The following is a 22,222-nucleotide window of genomic DNA, read 5'->3' as shown; positions in this document are numbered from 1 at the left end:
TGATTTATAAGCACTTCTGCGTTTGCTGCCAAACGACACAGTGGAACTTTGGCTGTGGAGCGTTTGTGGAGAGAAAGTGAACAGATGGAGGTGGAGTTAGTGTCTGCTCACTCTTACATAACTGGATTATTGTTGAGGCAGAGCACATGACCACCACCGTATCAAGTCAGAGATACAAGCATGTGTATGTTTATGTTTGCTTGTGAGACGCTGGATGTGCTTTCAGTCACAAAGTAGGAGCTGTGATCACGTTTGTTGAGGAGCATTTCATGGCTTTTCACCAGCTCTTAAAGGTTATTCCAACACAAGTAGAAAAACAAAGTGGAAATTCTTTCTTCTTTCTCCCTCGCTCGTTCTTTGCGCTCCCTCGCTCGTTCTTTGCGCTCCCTCGCTCGTTCTTTGCGCTCCGTGACTCATTTATTAATTGTTTTATACTTTTTGTTCATAACCTGATATTTATTTATAATAAATATCAGTCTCCCTGATCAACTCTATGAGTCTGCTTGGTTTTAACAGTTATTCTCTCGCCTGATTACATACCCCCCAGTAAGTTTTAATACCCTGATTTTATTTATTCAAACAAACATACCTCACAGCCCCTTCACATGGACATAAGATTGTTTGGGTGACTTAAATCTGTTTTCCCATGTGTCCTCTGGCAGACCTTTACTAGAACTTAACTTCAGTTTTTCCTCCTCATGTCATTCGTCTGTACATTTATATCCGACCACAGGCTGTATATTTATTTGCAGTCAGAGTTGCTCTGGGCTCATGTTGTAGCTGAGCAGCAGCCGCGTGGGGTTTCTGTGAACTTCTGTCCTCATGTGACCTCAGGGACTCTCTCTCCTCCCCGTCTCCTCCCTCGTCTCCTCCCTCGTCTCCTCGGCTGCCATATTACCAACCCACGGCTCCACCCTCCAGCCTCTGGGCTTCAGGCCAGAGTGTGGCCCCGTGCCCAGCTCTGACTTGTGGAGCTGTCGGTGGGGGTTAAAGTGTGGCGTCTTATCTCCTTATGTTCTTTGTATTTTTACTCGTACTTTTCCACTTTCTCTCTCACACACACACACACACACACACACACACACACACACGTTGCACTTCCTCCTCCACTTGTGTGTGTGGCGTCTCAAACTTTCTGCTTCTGCCAATTCTGTCACACTCTTGTTTACGCTGTGCACTGTTTTGGTCCTGTTCCTCTCTGAGCTCGCTCTCTCTCTCCTCCCTCCCTCCCTCCCTCACACATCTAGCCTCTCTCTCTCTCTCTCTCTCTCTCCCACCAGTTGGTTCCTGCTCAGTGTTTGAAGCAGAGATAAAAAAAAAACAAGGGGAAAGAAAAAGAAAATCTCTACATTTGGATCATTTCTCTCTCACCACTGTGAGTATCCGTCCGTCTTTACTCCTATCAAATACAGACAGACGGCATATTTAAGACATATGTGTGTGCTGGGTATTTGTCAACAAGTGTTTGTAGAGACGACAGAGAGAGGGGGACAGACGGACGGACGGACGGACGCCCTCCTCTGACACCATACCTACAGTCAGTCAGGGAGAGAGAGAGGGGCGTACGTGCAGGCCAGATAGTGAAGCATGGATTATAGATGTGCAGCAGCTGTGACGACACTGAGAAAGAGAGAGTGTTCCAACCGGACGGTGCTCTATTCACGCTCTATTCACGCTCTATTCACGCTCTATTCACTGCTGCTGCTGCTGCTGCTCGATCACGCAGACTCCTCCAAATGTCTGAGTAAAAGCTGAATAAAAAAGTCTCAGGAAGCAGAGAATCAGAGAAGAACGTGTTTGTTTCGTGGAAAGAAATCAAAATCTGTCCCTGAACTCCTGTCCCTGACACAAGGTCAGCCACGACGCTCACGTTGACCAACTGCCAATTTTTACCGCCATTTTCACATTCTGTGTCCATGTCCACGTGTGTGTGTGTGTGATAAGCCACAGAAAGGTGAAGGGACAAAAAGAAAATTCAAAATGAAGCGAAATTCAAAAAGAAAAACCAAAAACTTTTCTCATCACGTTACACAAAGTTAAAGGCGCACACTTTTCTCACAAACTGTCGTGGACCATGTGACCTGTGGCCACGCGTCACGGTCAAGGTCAAACATGCCTGACCCGTGTGACTTTGATGAGCTGAATCAGATTATTACACAGATTATCAGAGCAGATTATTGTTTTATCTGGTAGGTTCTCAAGATGCCTCTTTTCCTTGACACAATACAAATAATAAATATCATGAATAATTAGAGCTGTAACAATAAGATAAAATATTCATTTATTAGTCCCCAAAAAGGGAAATTTATATTGTTACAGCAACAAAGACAGTAAAGGTAATAAATGTAAAAAACATGTAAGATATAAACTATTAAGATTGTAAAAATGGAATAGATTCTACTTTATACACAGTAACATGTTACTGTCTCCTCCTGTAGAAAATACATCACTAATTCATCAATGACTAAATCCCTCGTCAACTATATCAACCTAATGGATTCATCAGTTTCAGTGTTTCTTGTGTCATAAAAACAAACTGTCTGATTATACATATATTATATATTTCCTGGTTTCTTTGCTCCATTTAACAGAGAAATCATTCAAAAATAGATACAGATACTATAGTGATGGTTTATACAGTTATACAAACGTCCATATGAGCCAGTGAATCCTCCTAAATATGAAACACTGGACGTTTACATGAGTGCAAAGCGTTTCTTATCTGTGTTTGGTGTCTGTTGTTGAGTCAGTTGCTCGTCCAGTTCTTTCACAAGGAAACATTTGTATCATCTCCTGAAGTTAATCAATGACGAGTGACTACATACCACAGTCGTTACTAACACCTGGCAACACCTTGTTTTTTACTATCAACCTTTTGTTTTTCAAATGTCTTTTATTGGATGTTTTTTGACACGGACCGATCAAACAAAGTATCTTGTTGTATTTTAAACAATGACAAAATAAGTTCTATTTTCTTTATACAAAGACGTCCAGCAAGTTGGGAACAACAACTGGTGCCATGTTCGACTGCTCCTGACACCATAATATACACGACGCGATGCACGATGCGATAAGATACACAATGTGATACACAACGCGATACACGATGCGATAAGATACACAATGTGATACACGACGCGATAATATACAATGTGATGATAATATACACAACGCGATACGATGCGACAACGATACGCGATGAGCGATACGGCGATAAGATACACAATGTGATACAACGCGATAATATACAAGCGATATACGCGCGATAATATACATTAGCGATACCGCGATGCGATAAGATACACAACGCAATACGATCGCGATAAGATACACGATACGATGCGATAATATACGATACCGATGCGATAAGATACACAATGTGATACACAACGCGATAATATACACAACGCGATACACGATGCGATAATATACACAACGTGATACACGATGCGATAATATACACAACGTGATACACGATGCGATAATATACACAACGTGATACACGATACCCTACATAAATAAGATAGAGCAGTTTATTCACTAGAGTGTAAAATAAGGTCATATATTGTTGGTGATTTCAGATGCTTCACCTGACGACCGGACGCGTGGGAAGCCTCCTGGCGCAGCGCGTGACCGCAGCCTTGACCTCCAGCAGCGTGAGGATGGCGAGTCACGGCCACGGTAACCATTTTATCTCTGCCTCTCTCTCTCCACGTCCACCAGTGAAGTTACTACCTGTTCAATAAGTTTCCTGTGTTTAAAAGAAGTACAAGTGTCTCCTTTTAGTGATTATATTTGTTAACATTTCTGCAGACATCTCTTGCATTTGACACCTGTCAATCAAATTCATGGGATTTACAGATTGTCTGTTACATTACATTACATTACATGTCATTTAGCAGACGCTTTTATCCAAAGCTGTAAAAGTAGAACGCTAAACGTTCTTTCACCTAGAGAACTGTTGTTTCTGGTTGAACTGTGACGGATTAAAAGGTCTAAAAGTAGAACGTGGATGATAATCTGTTGGCCGCAGCTTCAGGTGAACGTTTACAGGTTTTTAAATAAAAGTTTGTCAGCGAGTACGAGATTTCAGGTTTTTAAATAAAAGTTTGTTTTTTCAAAATAAAGTTTGTCAGCCGAGATTTCAGGTTTTAAATAAAGTTTGTCAGCTTTAAATAAAATTTGTCCAGATTTTTTTAAATAAAGTTTGTTTGTACGATAGATTTCAGGTTTTTAAATAAAAGTTTGTCAGCGTACGAGATTTCAGGTTTTAAATAAAAGTTTGTCAAAGATTTCAAAATAAAAGTTTGTCAGCCTGATTTCAGGGTTTTTAAATAAAAGTTTGTCAGCGAAGATTTCAGGTTTTAAATAAAAGCTTGTCGAGATTTCAGAAAGTTTGTCAGGAAATTTCAGGTTGTTAAATAAAAGTTTGTCAGTTTTTCAGGTTGGTTTGTCAAGATTTCAGGTTTTAAATAAAGTTTGTCAGCAGTCGAGATTTCAGAGTTTGTCAGTTTTTCTTTTAAATAAAAGTTTGTCAGTTTCAGGTTAAATAAAAGTTTGCGAGATTTCAGGTTTTAAATAAAAGTTTGTCAGCAGTTTTCAGGTTTTAAATAAAAGTTTGTCAGCGAGATTTCAGGTTTTTAAATTTTGTTAAAGTTTGTTTAAATAAAAAGTTTGTTAGATTTCAGGTTTTAAATAAAAGTTTGTTTTTCAGGTTTTTAAATAAAGTTTGTCAGCGTTTTCAGTAAAAGTTTGTCAGCACGAGATTTCAGGTTTTTAAATAAAAGTTTGTCAGCTAGCGAGATTTCAGGTTTTAAATAAAAGTTTGTCAGGTTTTAAATAAAAGTTTGTCAGCGAGTGATTTCAGGTTTTAAATAAAAGTTTGTCAGAGATTTCAGGTTAAATAAAGTTTGTCAGCGAGATTTCAGGTTTTAAATAAAGTTTGTCAGGTTTTCAAAAATAAAAGCTTGTCAGCGTTTTCAGGTTGTTAAATAAAAAGTTTGTCAGCAGTACGAGATTTCAGGTTGTTAAATAAAAGTTTGTCAGCGAGATTTCAGGTTGTTAAATAAAAGTTTGTCAGCGTACGAGATTTCAGGTTTTAAATAAAAGTTTGTCAAAAATAAAAGTTTGTCGATACGAGATTTCAGGTTTTTAAATAAAAGTTTGTCAGTAGATTTCAGGTTTTAAATAAAAGTTTGTCAGGTTTTAAATAAAAAGTTTGTCAGCGATAGATTTCAGGTTTTAAATAAAAGTTTGTCAGCTTAGATAGGTTTTTTCAAAGATTTCAGGTTTTAAATAAAAGTTTGTCAGCGACGAGATTTCAGGTTTTAAATAAAGTTTGTCAGTTTTCAGTTTTAAATAAAAGCTTGTCAGTTTTCAGTAAAAAGTTTGTCATGATTTTCAGGGTTTTAAATAAAAGTTTGTCAGCGAGTACGAGATTTCAGGTTTTTAAATAAAAGTTTGTCAGCGAGTACGAGATTTCAGGTTGTTAAATAAAAGTTTGTCAGGAAGATTTCAGGTTTTTAAATAAAAGTTTGTTGTTTTTCAGGTTTTAAATAAAAGTTTGTCAAGATTTTAAATAAAAGTTTGTCAGCGCGATTTCAGGTTGTTAAATAAAAGTTTGTCGGTACGAGATTTCAGGTTTTTAAATAAAAGTTTGTCAGCTGAGCGAGATTTCAGGTTTTTAAATAAAAGTTTGTCAAATTTCAAGTTTGTCAGCAGATTTCAGGTTAAATAAAAGTTTGTCAGAATTTAGCAAAGCTTGTCAGCGAATTTCAGGTTGTTAAATAAAAGTTTGTCAGCGAGTACGAGATTTCAGGTTTTTAAATAAAAGTTTGTCAGCGAGTACGAGATTTAAGCTTCGATGAGATACTTTCCTTAATTCAACTTTCCACACTGCATAAAGAAAAACTTTTCCACTTTTGGAGGCATTTCTGTTCAATTTCTGACAGAGAAAATAACTGCACTGTGTCCGTCCACCTGTGGCCTTATCAAACCTGCAGGTAAAGGTAAACCCTTTGTCTTACCTTTGTCCCGCAGAGGTGGCAGCGAATGAGGACTTGTCTCAGCCGATGTACTGGGACAGCACGAACGTCCCTCTGCCGGACAGACGCTACAAAGTCACGCTGTCCTCTGAGGACGAGAGGCTGAAGCAGAAGGAGAAAGGACCGTGGGACCAACTGTCCAAAGAGGAGAAGCTTGCCTGTAGGACACACACACACACACACACACACACACACACACTGTGAGGACACTTGTGGACATAATTAAATCCTTGGCCCCGTTAATTTAACCTTAACTGTCACAACTCAATGCCTAAACCTTAACTTAAACTTTATATTAACCTTAAAACCTTAAGTCCAAACAAAATGTTTATAAGTTGTTTGGTCCTCACAAAGATATACAGTATGTACAAGTACAAGTTTAAATACAGTTTCATTTAAGAACCAATTTTAATTGTTTTTAGATCTAGAGAAGCAGAAATGTTACATACTGCATCGTTAAAACTTAACCATCATAAGCAGGCTTATTAAAAATAAACTTGAAGCTTATAACATTAATTATATAAAATCATGGAATGAATGGAGAATAAATTCATTTATCTCCTGTGTGAAGTACACATTTGGCACAAAAATAACATGTTAAATCTCTGAAATCAATACAGTAAAATAAACGTACACACACAGAGCCGTAGCATCAGGGTAGCCTAGGGCCCTCCTGAGTTAAGAGGGGCCCCTAAAGTACCTCTTAGCCAAGGGGCCCCCAGAGACCCTGGAAACATGTCTGCATACACACAATTGGTGATAACTACATTCAGTGATTCAGCTTTTATATCAGGGGTGTCAAACATACGGCCCGGGGGCCGGAACCGGCCCGCCAGAGGGTCCAATCCGGCCCATAGGATGAATTTGTTAAAATTTCACACTACGATTACAATCTAAACGTAATGTCAAATACAATATTTTTCACTTCCAGATACCAGTGACTAAACGTCTGTGCCTTTATAGATCCAGATGTGATGTGTGAATAATAAGTTTAGGCATGATATTGTTGAAATTGCACTTATATTTCTCAAGAAACGTCATGTTTTGTAACAATATCCTTCATTAAATGTAAAACAAAGGAGAAAAAACAAAAGGTTGTTCATAGGTGTTTATGCTATTATTTTACTATTTTTACTGGTACGGACCACTTGAGATCAAATTGTGCCGTTTGTGGCCCCTGAACAAAAATGAGTTTGACACCCCTGTTTTATATGGTTCTATGTTCAAGTTCAACTGAAGCAGATTTTTAATCTTATTGAAGTACACGTGCGCGTTACATACTGTGTCTTTAACTTCTCTCTCTCCGTGCAGTGTATCGTCTGTCGTTCAGTCAGACTTTCTCAGAGATGAATCAGCCGTCCGCAGAGTGGAAGACGGTCGTCGGCACCATCTTCATCTTCCTCGGCCTCACTGGTCTGATCGTCTGGTGGCAGAAGGTCTACGGTAAAACATCTCATCACCTTTAACTCAGACGTGTGTGTTTTCAGGTTTAAAAGTGACAAAGACAGAGTTTATAAAACTCAGTGGACCTCGTTAGTTCTACTCTCCTTCTCCTTTTTTAATCTCAGTCCGTTTTAATTCATCCTGGTTAAATGAAGTTCAAACAAAAAATAACTTCTGAATTCTCCGTCGTCCCTCGTCCAGTTTTCCCGAAGCCTCCCAGGACCTTTGACGACGAGTGGCAGGCCAAGCAGCTGCAGAGGATGCTGGAAATGAGGATGAATCCCATCGAGGGAATCTCATCCAAGTGGGATTATGAGAAGGGTCAGTGGAAGTAGAGAGGGAGTAGGAGGAGGAGGAGGAGGAGGAGGAGGAGGATGCTCTGTATGCTGATGTTAAAACCACTAGAAAAGACGCAGTGACTTGTGCGTCCACTGTCCTCTCTGTGTGTTCGTCCACCTGTGGCCTTATCAAAATAAAATGTTGCCTCTGTCTCTGTCCCATGATTTATACGAGTATTTGTTTGTCTCGTTGGGTGAAATTTGTTCTCGGCTTTTAGAGAAAACAATAAAATACATCTGTACCACATATACAGTTGAAACCAGAAGTTGTATAAATACACTATATAAAAAGACACAGATGCTTTTTTTCTCACTGTCTGACATGAAATCAAACAATCACTTCCTGTTTTATGTCTGTTAGGATTACCAAAATGATTTCTATTTGCTAAATGCCAGAATAATGAGAGAAGGATTTTTTATGACTTTCAGTCAGAAGTCAGAAGTTTACATACACTAAGATTATTGATTTCATGTCAGACAGTGAGAAAAAAAAGCATCTGTGTCTTTTTATATAGTGTATGTCAACTTCTGGTTTCAACTGTAAATACACACTTCTACACACTAAAACACACACACACACATACTGTATTATATATAAATCTACTTATATACACGTCACACATAAAAACAGCTAACAGTAAAAAACGTCCCATGCACCTCATTAAAATACACACACACCACATTTAAAATACACACAGGTACCACACATGACAACATAGAACCACAGATAATGCCACATTTTATACATATACATATATACATATATATATACACATATATATATATATATATATATATATATATATATATACATACATACGTATATATACACACACATACATATATAAACATATATACATACATATATGTGTGTATATATATACATATACACACGCACACACACATAAACATATATACATACATATATCTTACATTAAAATCCAACAGAACCATATATAAATCTACTTATAGACTACTTTTTATGTCACATTTATATGTATATATATATATATATATACATATATATATATATATATGTATATGTGTGTTTTTCTGTGTGATTTTTTTTGGGTATGTGACATGTGTTTTGTATATGTACGGCTGATGTGTTTTTAAAAGTAGTTTTCAGTATGTGGGTTCAGTATGTATCTGTTTTTAATGGGTAGATGTATGTATTTATATGTGGTACATGTGTTTTTATATGTGATTTTTTATCTGTATCTATATATATATATATATATATATATAGATATACATATGTATCTCACATATAAAAACAAACATCATATAAAAACACACTTTCACTCACAGGTAAAACATACCTATAAATACACACATATACCACTTATAGAACACATACTGTGGTGTACATACACACACACACACACACCTATCCTATCTTCAGTAGTGTGATTGACAGTGAAACACACACACACACACACACACACACACACACACACACACACACACACACACACACATCAGTGTGAATGAAGCTTTTACTTGTTCCTGAAGTGGGTCCAAAACTGGGTCCAAACGAAGACGCTCGTGAGCCGTCGTCTCCATCTGTTCATCAGTAACACGAGGTTCACTGAAGGTCATTCAATCCTCTTGTCGTCGTCGTTCTTCACGTGTATTCAAAAACAAAACATGTGCAGATCCTTCTAAAACTGTAGAATATGTGATTTAAAAATCCCTTTATTTTACTGTTTGAATGACCTACATGTTTGAAACAAGACAATCCGAGATGGCAACAAGCCTCTGTCGACTCCTGTGCTGAGTTACTCTAACGAGCTGAAAGACTATTGGTTGAAAATCACAATAAGGAGGAAAGAAAAGTCAAAAAAGAGGAAAAAGAGGGTAAAAAAGAGAGAAAAGTTAAAGACAATAATTAGCTTTTTAACTAACACATTCATTTTTATTTTATGACATTAAAAAAACAGTTTTTCCTCCTTTACATGATCTACAAGGAAGAAGAAAGTTTACTTTATCATTTGTTCCTGGGTTTTTAGCTACTCTCAGTTTATAATCCAAATGATTTTACATTGAAGAAAGGGATATTTTAAGACTCAATAAAAAATAGGTTTTCTGCTTGATCTCCAACCAAAAACTGAAGTTTGTCAACTGCTCCCTCTGCTGCACATTACATGACATTACATGACATTACATGACATTACATGACATTACATGTATACCAAACCCCATAGAGAAAGTCAGCATTTTTAAGCTGAGCTGCTTCCTTTGCTCACTTTGTGTCACTTAAGTAAATCTAAACAAAGAAGTGATAAAGTGACACATGTGAACGTATTAACGATGGATTAAATACTCGCGTGTGCTATTGTGTAAAATTGCTATTTACTTAATGAATTTTGGTGCAGGGGAATCAACACTTTACAAACTTCAGTTTTCAGTCAAAAAATGATATATATATATGTATATATATATATATATGTATATATATATATATATATATGTATATATATATATATATACATATATATTCTGTGAGCCTTTAGTTCAGTGGATAAAAACACTTTGTGTTATGTTTTCCGTGTCTTAATCTGGCCAATTATGTGCAAAAACCTTGAATTGTGCCTTAAGTTGATTGCCTGCAGCGCCACCATGAGGTTACTTGTAAAACATCCACGTTGTGAGATTCTAAGCTAGAAAAACTGGAGCAGAAATGAACGTGCTGCTCCTTTAAAAAAAGAGACCAAACCAACTTCCAACATGAGCTTTTATTTTATTTATTTATTTTTTTACCGTGCAGTTCTAAAACATACACACAGACCACCGGACATGGTTACCATGGTGACCATCTCAAAAAACCCAACAAAGACGTACCAGAGACCCAACTTTGTGAAAATATTCTCTGTCTTAATCTTAGTCTGCATGGTTTTTGTCCTTCTATAGTCGCAGTCCGAGATAATCCTAAGGAATAAAAACACAACAAATGTCAACGCACGTCAACGCAAACATGGAGTTTTAAGGCCATTCGAAAGGGGAACAATTTACAACAAATATAAATAATGTTTCAAAGCAGTTTGTTTTAAATAGGTCACTAAACTAATGGACTATGCTAATCAGTTTAAATAGCTAGCATGTATATATATTTATATATATATATATATACATATATACACATACATATGTATACATGTATATATGTAGTGTATATAGGGACGAGCCACTGCCTTTTTTTATGTCATTTTGTGCCTCCTTCACACACTCACACACACATTAAACTTTGTTTAAAGGTCCAGTGTGTAACTTGTGTCAGCACCAATTGTTTTTTTAATAAACAAAAATGTGCTCAAACAAGTTTCTAATCACAGTTCGGAGCCTTTGAGCAAAAGTCTCTGTGTTTCTACGGTGGCCCACAAGGACGAACCAGAGCTCAAAGTGTGCGCTTACTATGTAAACAAAGAAGAAATGGTTCATTTATTGTACTAGACAGAAAGAAACAGGATCCACCTGATGCTTAAACCACAAAGTAGGTGAGCGGATAAGTTGCAATCTGCAATATCAACAGTAGGTGTCACTAACTCTTACACACTGGATCTAAACCGTTTAGATTTGCAGCCATTTATAAGTCATTTGAGCAAAGGTCTCTGTGTTTCTACGGTGGCCCACAAGGACATAGAACTATAGCACAATGTGTGCGATTACTAAGTGAACATCGAAGAAAAGCCTTCATTTCTGGTATGTGAAGGCCACCGTATTTTCCTGACATGCTTGGAAAAAAGGGAGGAGTGTGTCCTGTTTGTTGCAACCTGCAGTTTCACCACTAGGTGTCACTAACTGTTACATATTAGTAAAAGAATGGCTAAAGTAGAACATACAGTATCTAACGGACAGAAAACACCATCCTTTCAGGTGTGCATAGGCCACCGTAGTTACACAAGAAAAGGGGGCGGGGTGAGTGGAGAAGTTACAATCTGCCATCTCACCACCAGGTGTCACTGGATCTGATGTACTTTGAGCAAGGGTCTCGCAACACAGAGGCGGCCATTTTGTGCCTCCGTAGTTCCAAGGTTGTAATCTGCAGTCTCACCACTAGGTGTCACTAATAACATCTTACACACTGGACCTTTAAAGTGAGAGCAGAGAAAAGCCTTACTAGAAAAATATATCTGCGTGTGTGTGTGTGTGTGAGAGTTTCTATATAAATATAAAGTGTGACGTATGAGAGCAGACTACGCAGCGTGTTGTTGTTGTTGTTGTTGTTGTTGTTGTTGTTTTATAGTTAAAGTGAATGATGAATGTTTCACGACTCTGTGAAGATGAAAAACAACAAAGTGGACACTGATGGGGAGAGATGATCTGTGCAGCGTGGACACACACACACACACACACACACACACACACATTCTGCTGATAAGACATGGAATGAATTAAAGGGTAAGTGATGTAAAGTAGCTGGTGTTTGACCACAGGGGGGCAGTAGATACAACATGTCAATACTTTACATCTGGATCAGTCGCTTCCACCTGAAAAAGGTGGTGGTTAGTAAAATGATCTTAAAAGAGTTAAATATGCAAATGAAGACTTTTCTCAGTTTCCACTTGTCACTTCTGCTCTTTTGTATGAGTTCAAATCATCTTTTATCTACTGTGTTGTTGACGTCTGCACTGTTGCACTGTGCTCTTGTAACTTGATGATATCAAAAACTGAAAAGTGAACTGTTGAAATTCTCAGAAACTCAGCAGCCGCTGATGTGCCGCTGCTGCCTCGTGTGGTCACTTTGTGTCATTCAGGAAAATCAAAAGGTTTCACAAACATTACAAGTGAGTGAAAGAGTTGACTCGTGCGTGCTGAGCTGAAATCACACTTGATTTTTCTCTCCTGATGAAATCAGTTGCAACTTTCTTCTGTTTTTCAGTGATTTATGTCAAACTAACTTGTAATGTTATTCATTTTGAAGCTAAACGATGAAGCGATAACATTTGTTTGTGATGAAGAAATGATTACATTTTGTTGAACCAGGTACAAATTTCTTTTAAATGACAATTATTAAACTCAACATAGAACTCAAGTGTCCACCATGGCAGAGATTTGCTCTTTCTCTCTCATTTTAAACGTAGTTTTTGCAGATTTTTTTCTATTTTCCTTCCTATTAAAACCCCATTGTTCTATAGTGTTGTGGATTTATTGAAGCGTTTCTTCTCCGTTATCCTTCTAAATTAAAACAGTGATTCCCAAACAACGACTCATGGTTCTAGAATATAATCTGCCACTGTGAAGCCTCGAGACATCATTTGTGGGATTATAATTTACAAAATTCACACGTTAATCTTGTTCTATTGAAGAACAGCTGAGACGAGTGATTGAACTCAGGAAAATGTTTACAGATGTTAGAAATGAAAAGTTTCCCCATAGACTGGAGTTCTGACCATGTCGCCCCCTGGTGGCCGGACTGCTCACTCTGTCCTAATTCTTCAAAGCAGAAACTTTGTCCAGTAACAAGAAGACGACAAAAGAATGGGATTTAAATGACGAGCAGATTAGTTGTCACACAGCAACTCACCGTGTGTCTCATGACTGGAGGGAGATCATGTGATTAAATTTGTTGTTTTTTTAATTAGGCTGCTACATTATTCCTTCCTGCTCAGCGAAGGAGTCGAGCCGCCAGCCATGAAACAGGACCAAGACACGTCTGTGTGTGTGTGTGTCTGTGTGTGTCTGTGTGTGTGTGTGTCTGTGTCTGTGTCTGTGTGTGGCAGCAGGTGGCCCAGCTGTGACTGACACACGTGACGAGGTGCAGTGACAGCTGAGGGACCGCAGCAGAAGAGGTGGAGCCTGATGGAGGTTTGACAGACTCGTGGTGACGAGGTGGAGAAATATGTCCGTGTTCTTGTGTTTGTTACCTCTTCAGGACCTTGTCAGGACCAGGAGTCTTCATGGAGACCAAAACCTGGTCCTCGGTTCCTACATTTCTGAGGAACTGAGTTTAGAACTAAGATTTGTCCAAACGAATGGATCAAAGCAGTGTCCTCAGAAGAAGAGCTGTGCAAACCAGTGTGTGTGTGTGTGTGTGTGTGTGTGTGTGTGACAGCTGCTGATTTGCTCTAAGACAGTAACGAGTCACATCAACACACACACACACACACACACACACATAAACTCAAGAGACAGACAGACAGAGAGAAAGACAGAGAGGGAGAGAGACAGAGAGAGAGAAAGACGTTCACTCTGCTGCGACTAAGATGTAAAAACAGAGAATGAATGAATGAATGAATGAATGAATGAATGAATGTTGGATGAACACATGCTGCAGAAATGATAAAGTAAAAAAGTCCAGGTCCAGTGACAAAGTGTCAGGAATGTGAATTAAATTCAGTTTATTATGACTGTATACAGACAGACAGACAGACAGACAGACAGACAGACAGACAGAAGTTGTGGATCTTGATTCTTTTTTACCAGTTGTTATTATTCTACTGTTATAGTGCAGCTGTAATCATGACGTCACACGCAGCTGAAGCTCAGGGTGAATAAATGTCACTGAAGTCTCCGCCTGGTCCTGAAGTAAAAAAAGACAAAAGACGAGGAGGAGGAGGAGGAGGAGATTGTGTGTCTTTGTGCGACGTTTACCTGGTTAAATAAAAGGTTAAATAAATAAATAAACTACTTTTTAAACTGCCCCACAAAAGCGTGAACTACAGATTGTTGTCATTGTGTGGAGCTGACTCCTCCTCCTCCTCCTCCTCCTCCTCCTCTTTAAGTCACCTTCACTTGTCGCACACGCTCTCTCTGCTCGTGTACGTTTCCTTGTTTTATTCTGAATCGTTCAACATTGAACGTTTCCGTCTTAACATCACGACCCCGGTGTCGTCTAAAACGTGCTGAATATAAACTTTTGAAAAAGGTGCAGCATGTAAAGTCGTGTCAAACCTCCACCGAGGCCTAAACTGCTGCCAAATCTCTAATCTGGATCCAGATCCATGTGGATGACTTTACACAGAGGGGACATACTTGGGTGTTAAATAATCTGACAAACGTTCAGATTAAACCCACGCTGATGATGATGGAAACAGAACGTCCTTGGCTGAGGTCGCAAATGTGTAATAAATGGTAGCGTAGCGTCACGTACACGTGGTGTTTAAATGCACTTTCTCACTCGAGAGACGAGATCAGGACGTCCTGTACACGAGCTTCTACCTAAACGACGGCAGAAAGTAGGTCAACGTTTCCGCTGAAGGGTTCCATCAGGATTTAGCTCCTTCTTCAACCTCAAAGTAGCTTCAGGCAAAGACAGAAATGAGACCAAGGTTATTTACAGGCCATTTTACAGACTGCTACTTCTTCATCTGCCTGGACGTGATGAAAACATGATGTTCCATGTCATGATCACGTGATCCGACATGCTTATGACCACTAGGGGTGCTATAGATTACACATTGGACCTTTACAAGTGTGTGTTTTATGTAGAAACTGAAGCTCGTTTAATGTGTTGCTACAGTATTTGCTGCGTTCTTTAACTAGTGAACAACGAGCCGGCGACTACACACTCACAGGTATGACCGTGGAGCACAGGTCAGATTAAGACTTTGAAAACTAAACAAAGCGGCGTATGCGTGAAGTCATACGCTGTATGTACGTGATGATGAGGATGGCAGGGAAACGGGGTTCACCACAGAGCAGGGGCTACATCCTCCCCCCTGTGGTCACCCTCGGTATGGCACATACAGTACAGAGCTAATGTAGAGCAGCGGAGGCCCAGACAGGGTCAGGTTCACTATGCTGTGTGTGTGTGTGTGTGTTTTCTTGGAAGATGGAAAAACAAAAATTTGTTAAAAACTAAGTCGTACTTACATAGATACATACGTACAAGAAGAAAAAAAAAAGAAAGTGGACTGGGGTGTGTGCGGGGGGGGTCAGTGATGGACAGAATCAGTTCTTCATGAAGGTGAAAACAAAACAACTTGTGACTCCTCCCCTCTTTGTCATTCTCTTTTTTGTTTTCTCCTCAAAAGTCCAACGACGACGACGCGAGGATTCTCAGTGGTCCACAGTGATGGGATGTGCGCGTGTGTGTGTGTGTGTGTGTGTGTGTGTGAGTGACGACGGCGAGGAAAAACAAATAGGTAAACATCATCATCATCATCATCATCATCATCGTCAGCAGTTCTGACGGGGGACAAACACAACCTTCATCTTTATCTTCTGTGGTGGTTTGTACGTAGAGGAGTAGGAGGAGGAGGCGGCGGCGGCGGGTGGAGAGGACCAAGGGGAGGTTCTCGCCGTCGTTCGTCCTCCGCCTCACAGACGCTTCTGGGCGAGCAGCGACCCCACCACGACCCCGGTCACCAGAGTCATCCCCGCCAGCAGCCACTTCTTAAAACTCTCCTGAGACCGTCTGCTCTCCGCCGCCGCGTCCTGACCGAAGATTTCAGCGAAATGCTCCTGAGGAGGAAAAAAGAAAACCACAATCAAGTCAGTCGGACACGGACGACGACTCCAAACCCGGGCTGACAAATTCAGTGTTTTTAAGTCAAAATCCCAATTTCATTTCATCTTAAACGATGTGCAATATTCATTTCTATGCAACATTGACTGTTGTCGCCGTGGTCTGGTTACTTTTGTTAGCTCTGCTTTTATTTGTGTTGTCCATCCTGACAATAAAGGTGTTTTTATTTGAAACAATGCAAGAGCTGCTTTTTAATGAACGAATCAAGCAATCAATATAAGTATAATATAAGTATTGTGTATCTGATCCTGGGCTCTTGGGTGTCTGTCTTTTTTTTATTATTATTTATTTATTTAGATCACTCATCACACAACAGTGCAGTTCACACAATATACGAAAGGGAAAGCTGGAGAAGCAAAGCTTAACTAGTCCCGCCCTCATTATCATCATCATACATTTCATTTCATCATTTTTTTTTTTTATATAACATTTTGACAAAGAAAAAGATGTTTCAGCATCCGGTAGCACTCAGAGATATAGCCTAGCTCTAGACAGTCAAGTCAGACTCCATGTGTGTCTGTACATGTGTCCATGACGTTCCGTCGCGCGTGACATTGTCGACTTGTTGTCTGGCATATTCAACTTCCCAAAAGTCACAAAATAATCCAATCAATAGAGGTCGATGCATCATTTTTTTTTTCCCCTTTAGTCATCCATCTCATCCGTAGGATTCGCTTCGCTTTGCTTCTCCATTTCTTTTCACGTGCTTTTTGGTTCGGTTACATTTGCTTCCCTTGCCGTTTCCCACAGTGTCCCTGACCTTTGTCATACTTTCCTTCTGTGTCATTCTGTATTGTTTAATAGTCAAATCTACATACTTCTCACTTTTGCATTCATCCAGATTGTTCCACTGTCTGACCCCCGTGACCGATACAGTAAAGGACTTTAATGTAATGTGATGTAGTCTAGGCAGATGCTGCACATCTGTGAGTCTGGTTCTGTCAGAGAGTTCTTCTTCTGTCTCTCTCCACTGATGCCTAGTGTTTGTGTGTATGTGTTGTGTTGTATGTCGTGATTCAGCACTGTACAAAAAAAATGGAATTGGATTGAATTTCTGTTGTTTTTCTGTGGTAGTGTAACAGAGCGTCGTTTTCTGTCTCTGAAAACGTTTCTTGAAACTATTACGCTGCGTTTCTGGAAAACTTCAAAAGAAGGCCAAAGAAAAAGGCTGCAGATGGAAAGTTCGAATGTCCTAATGTCGTAGGATTTAAAGCTGCTGCCAGTGATGCCAACAGTTATTCCATTCATTGATTATTAACCAGCTACTAAATTAATCATCAACTATTTTGATCATTTTAATCAATCTTTGGGGTTTTTCAGCTTCATAAATGTGAATCATTTCTGCTTTCTTTGCTGTATGACACAAATAAATCATTCAAACTGAATCATTTCTGGTTTGTGGTCGAAACAAGACGTTTGAGAACATTAATATTTCTAGGTTTTGGAAACAATGATCAACATTTTTCAACATTTTCTGACATTTCATTGTGGCACGAATCGTTAGTCCCAGCTCTAATGTCGTCTTTTGGCGACCTTCATGGTCTTTGCTTCATTTAGCAACTCTGCTTTTTACTGGAGGGTTGCCTGTTTGAATCCCGACAGGTTTACAATCCCCATTACTTCCCATTGACCTGTGAAATTGGACTCACTCTAAACTGAATTTAAATGGGAGGGCTGCATCAGGAAGGACATGCAGCATAAAGTAATCTCAAGCAGATGAACCTGAGAAGCAGATGAATAAGTACAGCAGGTGAGTATCACATCACTTCTTCTCTAAGCATTAACCAAGAGACGGCTGTGTTTTTCTTGTTTCTTATTTTTTCATAAAACCTGCTAGACAGTTAAAGCAGTGCTTTGAAAAATGTCTGGTTATGGCCGAGCAATAAATTGCGGAGATGTGAAAGCGTTGTGATGTTGGTAAATGTATCACAGACACGGAAAAGTTGTAGCTTCCCACCCTTCATTCAAATATATATAAAAAACTAAACAAAACAAAACGTGCATTTCCCAAAACTCCCCATTCAGACAGAAGAAAACAAAGAGCACATGCAGGTTGAGAGAGTCAGGTAAATTCCCCTCGGTGAAGGTCTGCAGCAGCTACCCGACGCTCAGACGCCCACAGCTGAGTCTCCGTATGACTGTCAGGGCCCATATGTTCACCAGTGGAAATTTCCATCCACCACATCAATCACAGTTAGGGAAGGCACCAACACAACCAGCGAAAAGCCCCAAAAAACACCTGCACCGATGCAGAGGGCACAGCAGTGAGTGACCACATCTCAGTGGTTTAAAGACAAAACTTTATCATGCTCTTTGGAATTCTTTATTTTTTTCACTCCCTCTCTCTCGCTTTCCTGGCATTCCATCAGTTTGGCAGCAGAATTCCCAAACAATCAATGCTGACATTCTTTTCCCTCTGCCAAGTCTGCATAACCTCCCACTGAAATCATTTCCTGGAAATGAGCAGCAGCGCATGCAGTTTCCATTTCAGGCCACAGGGAGGCTCCAGTGAGGCCTCTACCAAACACAGCAGCAGATCAGCTCAGATGGTCAGGGCCTACTGAGTCATGACTGATGATGATGATGATGCTGCTGATGATGATGATGTTACAAAAAGTGTGAGCGATGTTCAGGACACACAGAGTGTTGTGAGGACGGCGTTTACTGGAAACTGTGCTCAGAGATGTGAGGACAGGAAAGTGAAAGGACATCTACGGATCAACAGAAACACAGTTGGGGGCGGGGGCTGCCCCCAACTGTGTCATAAAAAAAAGAGTTCGGGGATCACAGGATTTCCAGAAAGTGGATTTAAAAAAAGATTGTCCAGGTGTCCAGGTGTCCCAGCTCGAGACATGAACCCTTAGTGAAAATGCAACTTAACATAAGACTCACCTGACAAATAAAGATGTGTTCACTCTCTCACAGTGACACAGGTTCTGCCAAGTTTACATCATTTAGACACATTTTAAGTAAGACTTTCAAACAACAACATGACAAAATAACACACGTGAACGTACAGTGGATCAAACAGTCCTGTGTGCTGTGGTGTAAAATCACACATTTTCTCCAGTGGTTTACAAAACTTCAGTTTCCAGGTGTGCAACAGCGAGGTAAAGCATCAAATATATTCGTACGGTGTCGTACTCTCCGCTGGGTATAGCCTTCTGTTAAAGGGCTAAACGCATGAATGACTCCTGTAACAGCTTAAACTCTGAGCTGACTTTATACTCAACCAACCAACCATGTGCTTCATGAGAAAGGAAAAAAACATTATTAACTCTTATCTTCTATCTTTCCCTCCGCAGATGGGAATATTGATTGATTGATTGAGCCTACGCATGATATTAATATCTAACATACAGATAAAGAGCTGAAACTGTGAATATAATCTTAATTTTACAGTAAACTGCTGTTCACTGAATTACAGGTGACTACAGCGTTGTCCTCACATTCATAACATCAATTATTGATTTCAGGAGATTTGTTTAAAACTGTTTTGTTTTCTTTTATAAATATTTAGACTTGAAATAAGACTTTATTTAGTCAACTGACGTGATCAGTGTCATATTATCTATGATTGATATCAGTTATTTGTTTAATAGTTTCTAAGGAAACTGAGAACAAGAGGTATGAGGGAGGAGAGGATATTTGTCCAAAACACACGGGGAGTTTCATTCCAGGGGTTTTACATCATTGAAATGTTTGTCTGATTACAGACGCGTGAAGTGAACTCTATTCTACTCTACTCTACTCTAATATCACTACCTCCTAACAATTAATCGTTGTCTTCAGAACTTCAGAAATTGAAAGTTACATGTAATACGAGTGATATCTTCATGTCATTATCCTCATATTAGAATAAAGAGTAGTTTATGTTTGAATGCTCCATCCTTTAAATTACACAGTAAATACTGACTTCAAGGTCAAGTGTGTAAAATGTGAAATGAAATGATTTCTGATTTGACAAAGATTTAAGATAAAAAAAAAGTATGTTTTATTACATCAGTATATCTTACATCTAAGTGCACATTCACCTACAGTAGCCCGCATGGGACAAACTAACCATGTTTGGAGTTTTAAAAAACGCTAACCCAAATAAGAAGAGGTAAGATTGTGGTTTTAAAAATCATGATTACCTCCAAGAAGAGGCGATGTTCTCGCCCGCGAGTAGGTTTGTTTTGATTCAGATTCAGAATCCGGCTCAGGTATGAGGTTTCGGAGCGACAGCAGACAGCAGCTGAGGTACAGTACGTGCTCGTCTGAGTGTCACCTTGGTTTCTTAAGAAATTCACAAAAAAACACGTCTGTGGCAGCACTGTAACGTCGTGGGTGTTCGGAGGAAGCTAATCTACTAATGTAGGTTCTAAGAACATGCACGGGGTGTGAATATGCTGTTGGAAGATGGGGGGGGGGGCCTGATGAGATGACCTCACTCCCGACGTGTGTGTCATGTGTGTCATGTGTGTCATGTGTGTCATGTGTGTCATGTGTGTCACGTGTGTCAAGAGCACGATTCATGGTCAGGTTTAGTTTCTCTAAGCACAACCTCGAAAGTCCCGTGTGTTCATAGACATATGAATAATTGCTGGCCTGCAACAAACGATAATTGATTAACGTGATCGATTATTTGGTCCATAAAATTGTTTAGTGTTGATTAGTGTAATAATGACGTTCTCAAAAGTCCCGTTTTGTCTTTCTTTGTTAAATGAAGCAAAGAAACCAAGAAATATACATTTTTAACAAGCTGAAAACACTTGAGGAAAAACGATTGTGAAATTGTTTGAATCGATTAATCGTTGCAGCCCTAAATAATTGTATTAATAATTGTATTTGTTCGGTATTAACTAAAGAAGCTGGAATGATTAATCGCCGACTATTTTCACTAATTAGAAGAAGTTTTCCGACTTTTCAGCTTCTAAAATGTGTCCAATTTCAGTCGGACTAAGACAATAATCTGGTTTTCTCAATGTCATGTAAACTTCGCATTATCCAGGTATGTTAGTCCGACTAAGACTAGCTTGTTTTAGTCGGACTAACATACCTGGTGTGATTACTCCTGGAGTCGGGACTTGGCGTTCTCCGCGTCCTCCGCACTTTTGTCAAATTTCAACGACGTATAAACTGCAATACATATATATATATATGTTCACACCATGTTCTCTCTTCAGTCAGAAGGGCCATCACAGTGAAATGCTTTACTGTCACTGTCAAGAAAAGCATGTATGTGTCAATAAAATTCACATTTCCACCTTGTAGATGCCGAAGTCTCCCGAGACTCGAGTCATATGCATCTATGCTTTAGGAGCGCGGCTATAAGAGTGCACTTTGCAGCTGCTGGAAACAGGTGAAGGAGAGTCAAACTGCTGCTGCTGCTGCTGCTTCAACAACAGCTCCTTTCATTCATGGCTTCACTCGAAAGACAAAAAAAGTCACGAGAAGCTTAAACAGTCACATGGAAAGAATGTAAATGTGAGGCAGATAATTGAGCTTCACACAGTAAAAAATTGTTTTGACTTTGCTTGTGACACAGAGGAATCAGACATGTGAAGACGTTGCCAGGGAATATTAAATATTTGTCCTCATCTTGAGTTTTGACTTCCTTCCTTCCTTCCTTCCTTCCTTGACGCATCACACGATCACTTTTAGAAAGTTTACCGAAAGTGACACAGAAGACAACATGGCCGCGTGAGCTTTTAAGCGTAACGACCGCAAAAGTGCGATTAAGTAAAGCAGCAGGAATTATACACAGGGGGCAGACAAATGGTGCGGAGGTAAAAAAAAAATAAATGACGTCGTGTGATTACACTGTAGTGTGCATGAATAAGTCATGTGAGTCAGTGTTTTACTGCGGCCCGTTAAGTGTTTCCTCTGTTGCCTCCGCCTGGACGTGAAACCTCCCAGAACAATGTGGGGAATGTGGGTGGAGA

General features: G+C 39.4%; 2 protein-coding genes across 2 annotated transcripts in view; one reads left to right on the top strand and one right to left on the bottom strand.

Annotated features, from left to right (window-relative positions):
* The first annotated feature begins 1,256 nt into the window (after window positions 1–1,256).
* LOC122776702 lies at window positions 1,257–7,988 on the top strand. The gene is made up of 5 exons (XM_044037360.1): window positions 1,257–1,375; window positions 3,582–3,681; window positions 6,040–6,204; window positions 7,356–7,487; window positions 7,689–7,988. Exons 2-5 carry the CDS (start codon window positions 3,582–3,584, stop codon window positions 7,820–7,822), a joined length of 531 nt encoding a protein of 176 aa, XP_043893295.1. The 5' UTR covers window positions 1,257–1,375; the 3' UTR covers window positions 7,823–7,988.
* Window positions 7,989–14,518: 6,530 nt separating this feature from the next.
* bcl2l1 (BCL2 like 1) overlaps window positions 14,519–22,222 on the bottom strand; it is a 33,808-nt gene continuing 26,104 nt past the window's right edge. The window contains exon 3 of the mRNA XM_044037583.1: window positions 14,519–16,231. Within this exon, the coding sequence (XP_043893518.1) occupies window positions 16,088–16,231 (144 nt within the window). The 3' untranslated portion in view covers window positions 14,519–16,087. The remainder of the gene's footprint in view (window positions 16,232–22,222) is intronic.

The sequence above is a fragment of the Solea senegalensis genome, linkage group LG11, assembly GCF_019176455.1.
Source record: "Solea senegalensis isolate Sse05_10M linkage group LG11, IFAPA_SoseM_1, whole genome shotgun sequence".
Classification (NCBI taxonomy): domain Eukaryota; kingdom Metazoa; phylum Chordata; class Actinopteri; order Pleuronectiformes; family Soleidae; genus Solea; species Solea senegalensis.
The sequence above is the reverse complement of the archived record's forward strand: the minus strand, read 5'-3'. Positions and strand labels throughout refer to the sequence as shown.

Coding starts and splice junctions, on each gene's coding strand:
- LOC122776702 (XM_044037360.1), top strand. CDS start 3,582: ATGCTTCACCTGACGACCGGACGCGTGGGAAGCCTCCTGGCGCAGCGC. Junction 3,682..6,039: donor GATGGCGAGTCACGGCCACG/GTAACCATTTTA, acceptor TTTGTCCCGCAG/AGGTGGCAGCGAATGAGGAC. Junction 6,205..7,355: donor CAAAGAGGAGAAGCTTGCCT/GTAGGACACACA, acceptor CTCTCCGTGCAG/TGTATCGTCTGTCGTTCAGT.